Consider the following 18,680-nt stretch of genomic DNA (forward strand, 5'->3'; position numbering starts at 1 on the left):
CAGCCCAAACACTCGGTTACAGGTGGCCCCGCGTTTCCCTGCAACCACATTCTGGTATCGAGTGAAAAACCGACGTGACGTACTAGTACTTTGGTGTGGTGTGTATAGATGCTGAATCAGGTGGCACTAGGTGGGTTTTTGGGTAACTTTTAGTCAAATTAAACCTTTTCAGAAAGAAAAGAAAGCCTGGTTGTCATGGACGATTACGAGACGATCAGATCATGCTTTGATTCTGGGGTGTCAAATGTGCGGCCCACGGGCCGCATGCGGCCCGAGGGAGATTTTCATGCGGCCCGCGAGAAGTTTCCAACGCAAAAAAAACAAAATGTTAATTTACTAAAAAGGAAGGCATAAATAATTGTCATGAATCGCAGCATATCCGATAATATATTTCTTCTACAAATCTATCGTTATTCCACAAATAGAGCAGTTTTCGACATTTTTTTAGTTTTCTAGAATGCATTTGCCAATTTTATTTCTTTGTAGATGGTCGTTTATTTTTATTAACTGACTACTATTATATATTTTTCGCAGGAAAAATATCACTGCTAAAAAAGATGATAGAAGATATTTCGGAGAATTTCAGTTTTGAATACGAGGATAGTGACAAAGTAAAACAGTTAAAAGAGAAGTGCTGACTTTTTCGACACACTGGCGTAAATATCCGCGCCAATTTTTAAAAATAAATACATTTAATTGTACTGGAAAAATCTTTAAATCACAAAGAAACACTCTCGAATGTAACAAGAAAGATTTTGCTTTTAATTAAATTTCCTATAAATTTCCTATAAGCGAAATATTAAAAAAAACATACTTGTTTCTGTTTATCTTTGTAAAATGATATTAAAAGTATCTTACATAATTTGAAAAAAAAAAACGAAAAATTTCAAGAAAAGATCCTGAAGAAATATATTTTACATAATTAGAGTGTAAACAAAGTGCATATTTCCTTTAAAATTAACTAAACTGATATTGGATTAGATAACAATAGTTAAAAAAGTTATTTTGAGCGTGCGGCCCGCGAGAAAAAAAATTGGTAAAATCCGGTCCGCCAAGCAAAATGATTTTGACACCCCTGGTTTAAATAGTACCGAGAGGTCAAAGCTGCAATAAAAAAAAAACTGTAGATTTGACCTAACAACATTTTTAGATAGGTGTACTTTGATGAAATCTGTGGAGATTTTAATATAGACTTACTTAATCCGAACAAACATAAAATGACAAAAGAATTTACCAATGCAATGTATAGTATGAGTTTATATCCACTGATCACCAGACCAAGCAGAATCACGCTATTCAGACTGCAAAAAAAAGCAATCAGGATACTTCACAATGTGGGTTATAAGGATCACACAAACACACTGTTTTTAAAGTCGCATGTGTTGAAATTCTGGGACATTGTCAAACTAAAAACTCTACAAATCATATTCAAAGCGAGAACTGATTCACTTCTAGGCAATTTACAGAAAATGTTTTGTGACAGGGAGGGGGGTTATAATTTAAGAGGAAAATTTAATTTCAAATAACAATGTTTTCATTCTAAAAGGAAAAGCATGTGTATCTCAGTTGTTGGAGTGGATTTATGGAATGGGTTGGGTGATGGGTGGAAGCAATGTACAAATATAAATCAATTTAAAAAACGGTACAAAAAGGAAGTTCTGGGAAGTTATTTGATTGAGGAGTTATGTTAAGGCAATATTGTGTTTGTTAGCTGGTTAGGTGCAAAGGCACAAACAATGGCAAAATCTGTAGCCTAATAGGTAAATTAGCAGCTATTTATTATTAATATTTATGTTTAATTTATAATAGAGGTAACAAAGGGGCAGGGTTAAATAAGTTTTACTTCTACCTGCTCCTTGTCGGACACTGTTTTTTTTTTCCCCCCTGTTTGTATTACGTTTTTGTTGTTATTGCTTTTTTTCTGTATGTTTTGAATTTGTTTTAAAATGTTATATTTTTCCCTTATGCTTTCGAAATTAACGATTCAATCAATCAATCAATCAATCAAAAATCTGTATATATTCAATATTACAACAGAACGAGGAGACTAAACACACAAATGTACTAAAAAAATATTATTTTTTGCACAAAAACTGATTATTTTTGCACATTTTCATATAACTTGTTCATTTTGGTTGGTACATTCCTGTAACTTTGAACATATTTTTCATTACCTTTGCTGAATGCCTTTATTCATACAGATTTGTGTTAAATGAGCTTGTATTCAACTGCAGCACAATAACACAGAGAAGTGGATGATGATGTTGAACTCACTATAAATGTTTCCATCCATCAGCTGAGATCAGATATGTGTGGCGACTGCACTACCGCTATTTCTACTCTATTGGAGGATTGACTCCAGAGCTTTTTTTTTGTATAGATATCTTTATTGAGGGCAATAAAAAAAGAAAAAATAAGATTTACAATAACAATATAATTATCAATACCCCCCCCCCCCCCTTTTTTTTTATTTTTTTTTACTTTTCATAACATTAATTAAACAAAAATAAATAAATAAATAATAATAAGAGAAAAATATATATATACACACACATATATATATATATATATATATATATATATATATATATATATATATATATATATATATATAAAAATACAAAAATAAATACAACAACACACCCATCTCCCCTTCCCTCCCTCATATGGAGATTACATCATTCAAAATCATTTAACTTATTTTCACATATGCCTATCAATACTGGAACAAATGAATAATAAATTAAATAATCAAGTCCTGCGTAAACAAATTCATTAATATAGTAGATGATTCAAATCATTAGTCCAACAAAGGCAAAAAATCCAAAAAAGGTCCCCAAATAAGGTCAAAGTCTCTAGTTTTTTTTCTAATGGAATACAGTATTTTCTTCTGGACTCCAGTGCTTTTAAGGATTGACACAACTACTAACGTAGTTTAAAGTGTTCTCGAGACCTACAAGTCTAGCTTGCAGTATGAAGTCTTTCATGGCTCAGGATAACCCGGTGGTACTGCTGTGCACATGCCAACAAACCTCTCTCGATCTTGATCTTGAAGGGTTTTACATTATTTAATTTCTGTGAAATGCACGAATGAATGAAAATGAGAGTGAGCAGAACTGTGATTATTTCTGTTGGAGCATCAATGATGTTGCAATGACTAAAGTTTAAATAAAAACAAATCCATTCAAAAAGAATAAATCAAATTCAGCGGAAAAGGGTCACTCACTAACAACCTGATTCCTGCAGAAACGCTTCAGTTTCAGGTACGGCTGGGCGATATGGACCAAAAGTCATATCTCGATATTTTCTAGCTGAATGGCGATACTTGATATACATCGATATTTTTTCTGTGCCATAATTGGGGTTTCCCCCAAAGCATTATAGCATAGCATCTCTGTTAGCTTCATTTTTTTCTGAGGCAAACCCTTCAAAAAACAGTCAGTTTTAATACAAAGCCTCGTGCCAAATGTCACACAGGTTCCTTTATTAACAGAGGTCTGCACAATATCAAAATGTATAAAACAAATGAAATAAAAATAAACTGCCTGCATATATAGAATAAAAATGCTTCTTGAATAAAATAAAACAAATATCCCTTTCCTGCATAACAATTAAATTAAAATACACTGTGCAATTAATACAATGTAGACAGTAACAGGCAGACTTTTCCACTGAGGTTGACAGTTGTGCAAATAACAAAACATTTGTGCAAATCTCAAATAAAACATTCAAATCAATTTGTCACAAAATAAGCTATATCAAAATCATTAAAAAAAAAAATGTAAAAAAAAAAAAAAAAAAAAAAATCGATATAAACGATATTGTCTCGTACCATATCGCGTTTGAAAATATATCGATATATATTAAAATCTCGATATATCGCCCAGCCCTAGTTTCAGGGGGTTTTCTTCCTTCTCAAAGCGCTGGCGTGTCGTACAGGCGTGGAAGCGGTTGCAGAGATAATGTCAGCTCTACGGGGTCCTGAAGGCTGGTGTGGGTTCTGCAGAACCTCAGTTCGAGCCGAGGGAAGGTTTGGTGGCTCTGGAACACATCCTGCATTGTTCCAGCTCCTTAAAAACAACAACATGGAGGACTGGAGGCCAGCCTTGTGGTATGGTATAAGAAACCCCCCCCCCACTTTGAAGCCTCCGGAGAAGATTTTGCACTTTAAGGGGATTTGGACCGGGAATAAACACTATTTAAATCCATGGAAAGGAGGCCAGACTTGTAGTTCTCCAGTCCACTTTCCTGTGGTCTTGGTCTTGTCTCGGCCTCAACAGTCTGGTGATCAGCAGTTCTTCCTCTTGTTAATGTACAGTTTTGTAAACTATTTGTATTTTGCATTTGATTCAATGTTTTTGTGCATCTGCATGTGTGTCTGTATTTAATTACAGTTTTGTGTTTATAACAACCTTGTTTGAATAAATATATGAATAATATATTTGCACATCGTTTTGATTGATTAAGCATCAGGTCCATTTCAGTGATGCTGATATACGGTGTAATCTGATTACTACAATGGTAAATAATGTAATTTCAAGTCGATAATTGTATCTTTAATATTTAAAATTCAGGTTTCATCTCCAAATTCAGTCCAATTTAAATCAGTAACATTTACTATTCCTTCCTTTTCTGAGGTGGAGGGGGGTGTTGGAGCTGGTTATTCTGCTAGAGGACTTTGGGACTAGTTAGTAGTCGTGTCAATCCTTAAAAGCACTGGAGTCAATCCTCCAATAGTGTAGAAATAGCGGTAGTGCAGTCGCCACACAGATCTGATCTCAGCTGATGGATGGAAACATTTATAGTGAGTTCAACATCATCATCCACTTCTCTGTGTTATTGTGCTGTAGTTGAATACAAGCTCATATGGAAACTAGCTGAACCAGGATGGAGCTGATGTTCTACAACTCACTCAAGATGATGAAATAACTGTTTTTTTTTTGTCTCGGTCTTGAGCTGAACTAATGTTGGTCTTGTCTTGGTCTCGGTTTACTGGCTGGAGATGCAACCCTTTGCAAACTATGGTTTGCAGCGAGCTTTTGTTAACATATTTTCTTTGCAGAAGCATCACCTTTTGCACCAGGTTCAGGTTCTGAATCCTGCACAAGCTGCTGAACACGACGGACAGCTGCACTCCCTCTGTGCAACCTTTAGTTTTCCTCTTGAACTCCTCCAGACACAGAAATGTACAGTTATAAATTAATAATGTACCTCAATACTCTCAAAATATCCTAAAAGTCAAACAGAATCATTGTCATTTTGTCAAATTGTACAATTTAAATCATTCACATTCCTGAAAGTACGTTCATATCTAGCTGCAGTCTGCTGGAGGAGACTCTCACTAGAGCGAGTGTTTATTTGGTCCAGCGCCGGCTCTGTAATCTGCCATAATTGCTCAGTCTCAATCTGTCTGGTGCAGGTTTTGGCCCGGCGCTGCAGCAGCAGCATGCTCCGGCGTTCCTAATGAACGCAGGAATGAGAGGAATTCCTCCTGGTTGCAGGGACGGGATTGGGACTACAGGCCTGGGTTAGCTACTCTCTGACTGCGTCGGCGCTCAGACCTGAAAATCCCTGCTGACTGGATGTCTGGCGGAGAGGGTGCAGACAGCCGACACTAATCCGGCCTCTCAGGCTCACACACACACACACACACACACACACACACACACACACACACACACACACACACACACACACACACACACACACACACACACACACACACACACAGGCTCCGGCTCGCCAACACACATGCAAGTTGTGCTTGAAACGCAGTCATCATGTGATGTTGGGGGTTGATACGCGGCGCGGCGGAGGAGGCTGTTTAGTTGTCCTGGTTCTGCAGCCACCTACGTTGGGATGAGACGGGTGATGGAGCTTGAAAGGGTTGGATCACTGATCCGGGTGTTTTCAAGTCCCATTTAAAACCAGCTACAATCTGGATTAGACATAATACACCAAAAACCTGCAGTGTGTACACATGCACACACCAGCAGAATCTCATCAGCTTGCAAAGGAATAAGCAGGTAGAGATAACGGCTATATATATATATATATATATATATATATATATATATATATATATATATATATATATATATATATATATATATACTCTTTGTTGTGTCCTTTGAGGGTTTCGCAAATATAAAAATATATATATATATATATATATATATATATATATATATATATATATGTCTGAGGTGGTAATTTGGTCTCCAAGCTCCCCAAATACCATCGGCTCCAACACATATTGACACTGCATATTCTGCATATTTGATCATATTTTCATTAATATCGGTAGACAATTGCATCTTTATAAAGCTCAAGGCATATGTATATATATATATATATATATATATATATATATATATATATATATATATATATATAATCAGGTGTTTTTTTTTTTATTCAGACTCTGACTGGTCGGAGCTTTTAAGCGTTTAAATGATACCTATTCTGCACATTTGATGATATTTTTGTATTAATATTTGTAGCCAATTGCATCTTTATAAAGCTCAAGGCATATGTATCCATATGTGCACATCTTTCTTTGACAGGATCCATGTTGGATGTGATGGAAACACATCAGCTGAGCCAGCTCACAGATGTTTGTGCACAGACAGACAGACAGACAGACAGACAGCGGAGGATGATGATGATGATGATGATGATGATGATGATGATGATGATGATGAATGTGATGATGATGATGCTGCTGCCGCTGCTCTGGTAACCCCTCACCTACATCATCCTTGTGCACGGCATGCTGCAGCCTCAAATGAAGTTCCTGGTTAAATCAAAGTACCGGTATTCAAGATTTATTTTAGCACCTTATTTTTGCATGATGGCAGACCAAAGTTAAATATGTTTATTTTAGCATTAAAAAGCCTGAGCATGACCAATCAATTGTCAAAATTATTAAAACAAGCTCTGTGATTGGAGTTATATCGTGAACTGGAACTGCAGAGCCAATTGCATCTTTATAAAGCTCAAGGCATACAGGACTGTCTCAGAAAATTAGAATATTGTGATTTTCTGTACTGCAATTACTAAAACAAAAATGTCATACATTCTGGATTCATTACAAATCAACTGAAATATTGCAAGCCTTTTATTATTTTAATATTGCTGATCATGGCTTACAGCTTAAGAAAACTCGAATATCCTATCTCAAAAAATTAGAATATTCTGGGAATCTTAATCTTAAAATGTAAGCCATAATCAGCAATATTAAAATAATAAAAGGCTTGCAATATTTCAGTTGATTTGTAATGAATCCAGAATGTATGACATTTTTGTTTTTTTAATTGCATTACAGAAAATAAAGAACTACCACAATATTCTAATTTTCTGAGACAGTCCTGTATGTATCCATATGTGCACATCTTTCTTTTTTTTTTTGTCTGCACACATATTAATGAGTGATACCATGACGGTAGAAACCAAAGGCATATATATGTGCATTATTACTATATTTAATATATATACATATATATACACGCATATATATGCATACACGTACCTAAATATACACATACAAACCCAGTGATTTTTTTTTTTTTTTTTTTTCCTGGATTGACATCCACTACCAATCCAGGAAGCAGGAACACACGGAGACACACGTCAAGCACTGGAAATCTGCAACAAAAAACCACAAACAAAACACAAAACCGACAAAACCGACATGGAGCCCACCAAAACACGAACAGCAATCGACCCAAATCTTGAGATCTGATCGCAGTCTGAGCTAAGCTACAGCTACCGCTACCTAACCCCAAAAACTACAGAGCAAGCATGCAGGTGAACAAGCCAGTGTGTATGTGTGTGTGTGTGTGTGTGTGTGTGTGTGTGTGTGTGTGTGTGTGTGTGTGTGTGTGTGTGTGTGTGTGTGTGTGTGTGTGTGTGTGTGTGTGTGTGTGTGTGTGTGTGTGTGTGAGTGTATGTGTGTAATAAACCAAACAAAGCTCCACCTGAAGTGTATCTATAGTGGGGGAGGGGGGGGAGCAACCCACGAGACCAGAGGCCGACAAGGAAGAACCCGGAACCCAGGCCACCAGCAACCCCACAGAGGGGAGAAGTAGGAGGGAGGCAATCCACCGCCGGGAAAAGGCAGCCAGAGATCCCGCGGCGGCGGACCGCGACCCAGGCAATCCCCGGCCACCCGGTCCGGGCCGGACACGTGGCCAGGAGGCCCTCACCCTCCAGGCCAACGACCCCCACCCGGCAGGGGGCCAGCCTGCCAGGAGAGACAGAGCCGCCCCGGCCCCCGATGCGGGCAGGTGCACCCGCCCCCACGAAAGTGGCCCCCCAAGACCAGAGGGGCGCCCCGCCGCGGAGGCAGCGGGGGGGACTGGAGACGGGCCCGGAGAGAGGGAACCCCCCAACAGGGCGACACCCGCGCGGGCCCGACAACGGAGGGCCCCAGACCCAGGCATCCCATTAATTCATCCATTCACCTATCTGATACCTATACTAATAATAAGATATACTATACATAATAATAATAGTAATAATAATAATAATAATAATAATAATAATAATAATAATACCCATCTTTGTATAATATAATATTATAAGTGCACATCTTTCTTTGACAGGATCCATGTTGGATGTGATGGAAACACATCAGCTGAGCCAGCTCACAGATGTTTGTGCGCGTCAGACAGACAGACAGACAGACAGGATGATGGATCGGATGATGACGATGATGAATGTGAGGATGATGATGATGATGACGATGATGATGATGATGATGAATGTGATGAATGTGATGATGATGACGATGATGATGATGAATGTGATGATGATGATGATGAAGAATGTGATGTTGATGATGATGATGAAGAAGGTGATGATGATGATGAATGTGATGATGATGATGATGAGGATGATGAATGTGATGATGATGATGATGAATGTGATGATGATGATGATGAATGTGATGATGATGATTTTGATGATGATGATGAATGTGATGATGATGATGGTGATGATGATTTTGATGATGAATGAGAGGATGATGATGATGATGATTTTGATGAATGTGAGGATGATGATTTTGATGATGATGATGATGATGGTGATGATGATGATTTTGACGATGATTTTGATGATGAATGTGAGGATGATGATGATGATTTTGATGATGATGATGATTTTGATGATGAATGTGAGGATGATGATGATGATGATGATTTTGATGATGATTTTGATGATGATGATGATGGTGATGATGATGATGATTTTGATGATGAATGTGAGGATGATGATTTTGATGATGATGATGATGGTGATGATGATTTTGATGATGAAGATGATGATGATGATTTTGATGATGATGATGAATGTGATGATGATGATAATTTTGATGATGATGATGATGATGATAATTTTGATGATGATTTTGATGAATGTGATGATGATGATGATAATTTTGATGATGATGATGATGATTGTGATGATGATGATGATGATGATGATGATGATGATGATGATGATGATGATGAATGTGAGGATGATGATGATTTTGATGATGATGATGATGATTTTGATGATGATGATGATGATGATGATGATGATGATGCTGCCGCTGCTCTGGTAACCCCTCACCTACATCATCATCCGTGCTGCAGCCTGACATCTCCGCGCCGTGGCCAGCTGTCACCCCCGGCATTGGTCCGCCGAGCAGACACACGTAGCCGCGTCACCCGCCCCCCTCCACCGTCCTCCCCTCCACCCTCCACCGTCCTCCCCTCCACCGTCCTCCGGCTCCGGCATACTGTTGAGCCGGCGAGCGGCGGGACAGCAGCCCAGGCAGCTCCACCACGCTGCCGCTGCAGCCGCCACCCGGTCTCCCCCGGTCCCCCCCGGTCCCACCGGTCCCAACCGGCTCGGCCCGGACGGACGTCTCCACCGACGCTGTGAGTAAAAGAAAAACAAAGCTTTTTCTCTCATGCAAAAATACTGTAGAGAGGAAAATACAGGGGAGAGGGAGGAGGAGGAGGAGGAGGGGGATTCTCCTGGTCTCAATCTGCGTTGCTGAGGGGGGTGGAGAGGTAAAACTGTTACTTTTTCACGCCTATTCTGCAATATTTACCCCAATAATCCCCCGAAAACAATCAAAAACCGCGATGTGCGTGTGTTTATTAGAAATAAGAGTTGCCTCATTCGAGCGCGTCGTCAAATACTGGACCTCTGCTGACGTGCGCGATTGGATTTTCACCGCTTTTCAATTAATATTTGCGTCTAATACATATATATTATATACATTATATACATATATACTATTATACATCAACTCGAACCAGATTTAACCCGAACCAGCGCGTATTTGACCTATTTAATCCTACTTTTCTTATTAAATATTCACAGTCCGCCTTGTCTTCGTCCGTTCACATGCGTTTTTCTCCTGCGCCGCATGCTGTCGGTATTTGAGCTCTAATTTGATCTTTTCGGGGTGTTTTTGTGCTACTTTGTGGTCCCCCCCCTTACCCTGGTAATATTGGGGTGGGTATGGATCGTGCGGCTCGGGGCCTCCCGGCCAAACTCGTGCGGGAACACGTTGTGAGCGCGGGGGGTGTGTGCCGGGGAGCGGTGCCGGCAGCCAATCAGCAGCGCCGGTCCACCCACACTCCTCCGCTTGTTTACTACCAATACTCGCCGCTGATTGGCTGAGACGGGGGACAGTCTGGCTCTGCGCTGCGTTCACGGACTCGGGAGAAAAAACGGGAGATTTTAAACCCGAGCAACGTTTTCTCGTCTGAAACCGCGTTGGGTTGATCCCGGGACGTAAACGAAGCCATTATTAAGAGAGGATTTGATATGAAAGACGTCAATAAGATGGGAAACAGCGATATGCGGGATATTTATACTCTTCCCGTTTAGTTTTGGGAAATGTAGCGAGTTTTACTGTATGGACACGAATGCGTCCTATTAAACCAAGAAAGCTGGTTTTGTGTACTCGTTTTTTAAATGTTTACAGGACTGTCTCAGAAAATTAGAATATTGTGATTTTCTGTAATGCAATTAAAAAAACAAAAATGTAATTCTGGATTCATTACAAATCAACTGAAATATTGCAAGCCTTTTATTATTTTAATATTGCTGATCATGGCTTACAGTTTAAGAAAACTCAAATATCCTATCTTAAAAAATTAGAATATTCTGGGAATCTTAAACTGCAAGCCATAATCAGCAATATTAAAATAATAAAAGGCTTGCAATATTTCAGTTGATTTGTTATCCAGAATGTATGACATTTTTGTTTTTGTAATTGCATTACAGAAAATAAAGAACTTTATCACAATATTCTAATTTTCTGAGACAGTCCTGTATTTACATTGTTTGTATTACTCATTAATTGTTTTCTTTGTTTGATTTACTTATTCATTTTCATTCACTTAGTTCAACTCAATTTGATAATACTTAAGGAATCCTCAGGAATTTCACATAAACAGGATCTTAATAGCATCAATGTAGAATAGAATAGAATAAACTTTATTAATCCCACAGAGGAGAAATTTACTTGCAGCAGCAAACATACACACTCTCAACAATTTGACAAAATACACACGAAGTATAAAAGGTATAAAAAAAAGTATATCCTAAAAAGAAAAATAACCAATAAATAGCTAAATAATTAAAAAAAGAGCAATATAAAAGTGTAGATAGCAAAAACTGTTGAATAGTTTATTATAATTACAAATTTTTAGGACATAAACTTTAAAAACTGGACTTTTTTTCCTTTTTTTTTAAACAATCAGGAACAGAAAAACTGGAAATTAACTGAGTTGATTTCACTGAGCTCCACCGCATCACACTTTTTTTCATACATTTCTATTGTTTTTCTTCTAATGTTTGTTTTTTTGTTTATGTTTTAACTGTAATTTTGTAACTTTAACTTTTTATTTGCATATCTTGGTCACAACTCCCTTGAAAAAGAGTATCTTAGTCTCAATGAAGTTCCTGGTTAAATCAAAGTATTCAAGAGTTATTTTAGCTCCTTATTTTTGCATGATGGCAGACCAAAGTTAAATATTTTTATCTAAGCATTAAAAAGCCTGAGCATGACCAATCAATTGTCAAAATTATTAAAAAAGCTCCGTGATTGGAGCTGGAACTGCAAAGCCGTTTACTTGAAGCCGTTTATTCCCGATTGTTGGTATGTTGTGATGAATGCGGCGTTGCCCCCGTTTCACCCCTGTGGGGGCGACAGGCCACGGTGGACGTTGGCAAACGTCAGATTATGTCCATGGAACGTCAGTCATGCGCTTTATCAGAGAAAAGAAAGCAAAAACTACATCAATATTTGATTTAGCCGCCGTCGGCGTCCAGGCAGGGCCGTGTTTTCTTCGCACGCTCTCCTCCTGCAGTCCTTTCAACGCCCCTGCGGTGCTGTCGCTCTGCACTTCCACACTCACTGTTTTCCAGGCAGTCACTTTTCTGCAAGGCTGCAATCTGTCAAGATCAACATATTGGCATCAGAAAAGCAAATGCCTGCTATTTTGATTTCATAACTGCCTAAGAGCATTTTTTCTCAAACGTCTTTTTGTTTTTGTCCCTTTTAGAGGTACGATTTCTTCAGAAGCCCTACTTTTCTTCACTCGCCCTTCTTTTCTTCACTACCCCTAAAAAAGAATAGACAGATTTTAGGGCACTTGAAATCTTCCAGGTGCCTGTCCCAATACTCCCCCTACCCTCGTTTTCATCCCTACTCCTAATCAGGAAGCTGAGAGCCAAAAGCTGTTTTAATTTCAGCTGTAAGCGCTGTTAATATGGCACTTTATTAAGTTTTAATATTTTTCAGGCGTAAAAGTAACCGTTAAGATCCCCAACCTGGGCTCAGTTTATTCAAATAACGCCTGTTAAGAAATTTGATCTGATGTTTTCGGGATTTCTGTCTGCCTGCCGGCTTCGGGAGCTGATTTATGGTTCCGCGTTAAATCGACGCAGAGCCTACGGCGTAGGGTACGGCGTACGGTGCGCGTCGCCGCGTAACCTAAGCCGTAGGCTCTGCGTTGGTGTAACGCGGAACCATAAATCAGCCTTTATTCTGGCGAGGTTGCCAAAACGGGCAAAAAAGTGATTATGTACGTTCACTGAGTGAATATTATGAAAGTAAAATATATATTTCTCTCTAGAAATGCTCATTTTTATGCAGAAAACTAACTCAAAATATTGATTTTATTCACAAAAATAAAAATGTCCGCCATGTTTTTTTTTTTGATTCAGTCCGCAAATCACGACGAAAAGCATTCTGGGAAATGTTTTGGTCCTCGGTCAGCTAGTGAGGATCGCAAAACCCTCGCTCCGTAGGGACAGATTCATAGCCACTACCCCTCGTTTTCCCACTCCCCCTAGGTGGAAAGAGGAATTGGACACCACTACCCTCACGGGAATGCGCAAAATTTAGGGGTGGTGATGAAAACGTGGGGTAGGGGGAGTATTTTTCATTTTCATTTCATTTCATTTATTCCATTCATGGTATATATTCTTAATAATGTTGTACAAAATTCATGAAGTACATTATCACCATGAAAGAAAAGGAGCAGGAAGAAGAAAACTTATGATACCTGCCCCTATCTTAATACAATTATGTTGACTTACTGAACACCAATCTATCTATACACATATTTATAACAAGAAAACAAACAAAAATACCACTCTTCTATCTATTTTTTTCTCTTTCTCCTTCTTCTTTTTTGCAGGCACTTATCTTTTCTTTTTTAAACATTTTCTTAAGCTGATGCAAACTTGTGCAACTTTTCAGTTCTTTGCTTTGTCCATGCCATATTAATACACCTGTAACAGAAATACACATTTGTTTTACGTTTAGCCTTGCAAAAGTATGTTTGAAATCAAGTTTAAGTCTGTTGTCCTCATCCTCCAATCTGAACACATTTTGTAACTGTTCTGGTAACGATCTATTTTTTGCTTTAAACATTATTTTTAATGTTTGAAGTTTAACTATATCCGCCATTTTCAACAAACCTGCCGAAATAAATAATCTGTTTGATGGTTCTCTGATGCCGACCCTGTGAATGACTCTCACTGCTCAATAGGGATGGGCGGTATGGACTAAAAAATGTATCACGATAATTTCCGGCATTTATCCCGATAACGATTAAAAAATACCAATTCAACTCCACCTTTTTAACTATAAATCTATCTCTCTCTCAGATCCGCCATGTTTGTTACACAAAAACGTCATCAACGGGAATTTATCCTTTCTTTCTTTCTTTCTTTCTTTCTTTCTTTCTTTCTTTCTTTCTTTCTTTCTTTCTTTCTTTCTTTCTTTCTTTCTTTCTTTCTTTCAGGCTCATTTCCTTCCTTCCTTCCTCCCTTCTTCCTCTCCTTCCCTTCCTCTTTTCTCCCTTCCTTCCTCCTTTCCTTGTTTTCTCCCTTCTCCCCTTTTCTTCCTTCCTTCCTTCCTTCTTTTTTCCCTTCCTTCCTTCTTTCCTCCTGCTCTCCTTCCTTCTTTTCTCCCTTCCTTCCTTCCTTCCTTCCTTCCTTCCTTCCTTCCTTCCTTCCTTCCTTCCTTCCTTCCTTCCTTCCTTCCTTCCTTCCTCCTGCTCTCTCCTTCCTTCTTTTCTTCCTCTTTTCTCCCTTCCTTCCTTCCTTCCTTCCTTCCTTCCTTCCTTCCTTCCTTCCTTCCTTCCTTCCTTCCTTCCTTCCTTCCTTCCTTCCTTCCTTCCTTCCTTCCTTCCTTCCTTCCTCCTGCTCTCTCCTTCCTTCTTTTCTTCCTCTTTTCTCCCTTCCTTTCTTCCTTCCTTCCTTCCTTCCTTCCTTCCTTCCTTCCTTCCTTCCTTCCTTCCTTCCTTCCTTCCTTCCTTCCTTCCTTCCTTCCTTCCTTCCTTCCTTCCTTCCTTCCTTCCTTCCTTCCTTCCTTCCTTCCCGTACGTTGTGGATTTAACGCAGAACCATAAATCAGATTTACACAAAAACGTCATCAACGGGAATTTATCGTTTTTACCGCGAGATGATAAATTCTTATCGTGAGGAATTTTTTTGACGGTATAACGTGAACGGTAAAATATCGCCCATTCCTACTGCTCAAAGTATTGGGTATTGGGACAGGGTCTAAGAGTTTGGAATCTTAAAGTATCTAAAAAACGTCTATTTTAATGAGTCCAAATCTCCTTTCCCCGTCTCGTCTGCAGCAGAGCGACCGTGTCTGAGTCCCCCACCGTGTGCAGCAGCACCATGGCAGCTATGGGACCCGAGGGCAGCGCTGGGACGGAGCGAGGCGAGACGGGACGGCAGGACCACGTCCCCGTGACGACGCACATGCACAACGGCGAGGGCCCTGACCCGCGGCAGACTGTGGTGAGGAGACCGGAGGGGGACACTTCTGTCCCGGTTATAGGATTAAACACTTATTCTCAGCCAGGATTTCTGTTTATCATCACATTTTCATTTTCACAGAAAGATGCCTGTATTTGTTTTTTCTTACATCTGAATGGTGTTTAGTTTTAGTCTAGTCTTTGGGTCAAAATATCATTTTAGTTTTTATTAGTTTTAGTTCATTCTCCTTTTATTCGTGTCAAGTTTCAGTCGACTAAAAGTCTGAGCATTTTAGTCTTATTTTAGTCCAGGACCATTTTAGTCTCATTTTAGTCAAAGATTGTATTTAGCCAAACCCATTTTACAATTCAAACAAGGTTATCTTATTATTACATTATTGTTACCTTATAGACTCAAGAATACATTTATTCCAGATACAGAAGACTCTAATTTTAGTTTTATTTTTCCACATTTCTCCCCGTCTTTTTCTTTTTCGACGACACATTGGGTTTTCTTTTCCACGTCTATGTAGGAAAGTGTATCCAAAGATGGTTCTTCTTCTTCTTCTCCAGCCCCAGAGCAGATCCCCGTTTCTCTATGTAACTTTGTTTTTAATGTACGTTAACTAGAGCTCTGCGTTAACGGCATCAGCCTCTAACTCTGCAGCTGATTCTGGATCTGATTCCTGCTGCAGCGACTGGGATTGAGGACTAACGTCACCCAGCAGAACTAAACCAGAGAAACTACTGAAAACATGGACATTAAACCAGAGAAACTACTGAAAACATGGACATTAAACCAGAGAAACTACTGAAAACATGGACATTAAACCAGAGAAACTACTGAAAACATGGACATTAAACCAGAGAAACTACTGAAAACATGGACATTAAACCAGAGAAACTACTGAAAACATGGACATTAAACCAGAAACTACTGAAAACATGGACATTAAACCAGAGAAACTACTGAAAACATGGACATTAAACCAGAGAAACTACTGAAAACATGGACATTAAACCAGAGAAACTACTGAAAACATGGACATTAAACCAGAGAAACTACTGAAAACATGGACATTAAACCAGAAACTACTGAAAACATGGACATTAAACCAGAGAAACTACTGAAAACATGGACATTAAACCAGAGAAACTACTGAAAACATGGACATTAAACCAGAGAAACTACTGAAAACATGGACATTATGGATCTTTGTTAGAACATTTCGTCTTGTTTTGGTCAACCAAATTGAAGAGTTTTTATTTTGTAATCTACATTTTAGTCTGGTTTTTATTCGTCTTCGATATTGCATTGTATATTTAATTATCTTTATCGTCACATGACCAGCATTTCCGTTGCGTCTCGTTTTCCTCAGGTGATAAAGGTCCGTTGACGACGATATTCAGTCATAATTTTCGTTGACGAAAGCAACTTTATGTCTGAAAACAATATTTCAATCATTCAGCCCATTGATTGCTGATTCCTTTATATATCGAGAAGCTTTTAGCGGCTTATTCCTGCAGCATTGTGGGGGGAATATGACCAGGAAAGCTCAAGCCCGTAACGAAGTGTTGCCACAAATGAGATCAGTGTTTCTTCCCCCCCGGCGTTAGATGTAACGTGCCACTGGGTCGAGGGCTGGCGGCCGCCGCCCCGTCACACCGTGTCACTGGCAGCTCGTTCTGTCTGCAGGCGGGACGCCACAGATGGACAGGAAATAATATTTTAACTGCTTTATTCACGGCGAGGCTCCGTTTCAGAGAACCAGAGTCTTATTCAAACAGCTTAGCCCACATAAAGCCTGAGCCGAGCGTTTATTATTGATCTCTATACGCCGAGGAGGTGGAGGAAGTAAACATGTGCAAAATCTAGTGTTGGTGAGCAAAGGTACTCAAGTAAAAGTACTGTTACTTCAGAATAATATGACTCAAGTAGAAGTAAAAAGTAGTCCTCCAAATAATTACTTGAGTAAAAGTAAAAAAGTACTTAGTGAAAAAAACTACTCAAGTACTGAGTAACTGTTGAGTAACGTCTGATTTATTTTTTTAACACAACCATTCAAACAGACAAAAGTACAAAAGTAAATTCAAGTACTTTAATAAATAATAAAATAACAGAATAAAATATAATATTAATAATAAAATAAGCACAAGTAGCACAAAATTTCAAGCCTTTGTACTTTCTTTTTTAACCAGGCAGAACTAGAACAAACATGAACTCATAGAAACTCTGTGTGTGTTTGAGTCTGTGTAAATGTGACAAAACATGCAAAAACAAACATTTTTCCCAAAGAATCACCCAGTGATGTCATGAGATTGACGCGTACGCAGAGGGGATAAAAGAAAAGTAACGACAGTTTCTTCTTCACAAATCTACTCAAGTAAAGTAAAAAGTATAGTGATTCAAAACTACTACTAAAAGTACAAACTTTTGCCAAAACTTGCTCAAGTAAATGTAACTGAGTAAATGTAACCTCGTTACTACCCACCTCTGCAGGTGTGCACCGGCGGAGCTGCGTCCAGGCCGACATCGGGCATCGTAAGAGCAAGACGTCGGGCCGGGGCCCCCCGGCCGCCCCCCTGCAAGCGGCGGGGGCCCGGGCCGGGCGCACCTGGGCGGCGCGCCGGCCGCCGGAGAGACTCCGTACAGGTGAGCAGGGCTGCAGGTGACGCCGCTGCAGCGGTGCCGGTGTCGGACCAAAAAAGTGATCAACATATTGGCATCAGAAAAGCAAATGCCTGCTATTTTGATTTCATAACTGCCTAAGAGCATTTTTCTCAGACGTCTTTTTGTTTTTGTCCCTTTTAGAGGTACCGGCTGAGAGAATAAGGAAGGAAGGAAGGAAGGAAGGAAGGAAGGAAGGAAGGAAGGAAGGAAGGAAGGAAGGAAGGAAGGAAGGAAGGAAGGAAAGGAAGGAAGGAAGGAAAATAAGGAAGGAAGGAAAGAAGGGAGGAAGGAAGGAAGGAAGGAAGGAAGGAAGGAAGGAAGGAAGGAAGGAAGGAAGGAAGGAAGGAAGGAAGGAAGGAAGGAAGGAAGGAAGGAAGGAAGGAAGGAAGGAAGGAAGAAAGAAAGAAAGAAAGAAGGAAGGGAGGAAAAAAAGAAGGAAGGAAGGAAGGAAGAAGGAAGGAAGGAAAAAAGGAAGGAAGGAAGGAAGGAAGGAAGAAAGAAAGAAAGAAAGAAACAAAAGAAAGAAAGAAAGAAAGAAAGAAAGAAACAAAAGAAAGAAAGAAAGAAAGAAAGAAAGAAAGAAAGAAAGAAAGAAAGAAAGAAAGAAACAAAAGAAAGAAAGAAAGAAAGAAAGAAAGAAAGAAAGAAAGAAAGAAAGAAAGAAAGAAAGAAAGAAAGAAGAGCTTTATAATATAAACACTAGAGCTCACATGATTGCT

General features: G+C 39.2%; 1 protein-coding gene across 1 annotated transcript; it reads left to right on the forward strand.

Moving 5' to 3' along the window:
* Positions 1–6,712: 6,712 nt before the first annotated feature.
* On the forward strand, positions 6,713–18,115 carry LOC133464815 (uncharacterized). The gene is made up of 5 exons (XM_061747002.1): positions 6,713–6,738; positions 9,642–9,929; positions 15,168–15,333; positions 17,793–17,959; positions 18,103–18,115. Exons 1-5 carry the CDS (start codon positions 6,713–6,715, stop codon positions 18,113–18,115), a joined length of 660 nt encoding a protein of 219 aa, XP_061602986.1.
* The last annotated feature ends 565 nt before the right edge of the window (positions 18,116–18,680 follow it).

The sequence above is a fragment of the Cololabis saira genome, chromosome 18 (assembly GCF_033807715.1).
Source record: "Cololabis saira isolate AMF1-May2022 chromosome 18, fColSai1.1, whole genome shotgun sequence".
Classification (NCBI taxonomy): Eukaryota; Metazoa; Chordata; class Actinopteri; order Beloniformes; family Belonidae; genus Cololabis; species Cololabis saira.

Excerpts from the sequence above, each read along its gene's own strand:
- LOC133464815 (XM_061747002.1), top strand. The coding sequence starts at position 6,713 with ATGATGATGCTGCTGCCGCTGCTCTG. Across the intron at positions 9,930-15,167 it reads CGGACGTCTCCACCGACGCT|CAGAGCGACCGTGTCTGAGT; the intron begins GTGAGTAAAAGA and ends TCTCGTCTGCAG. Across the intron at positions 15,334-17,792 it reads CTGACCCGCGGCAGACTGTG|GTGCACCGGCGGAGCTGCGT; the intron begins GTGAGGAGACCG and ends ACCTCTGCAGGT.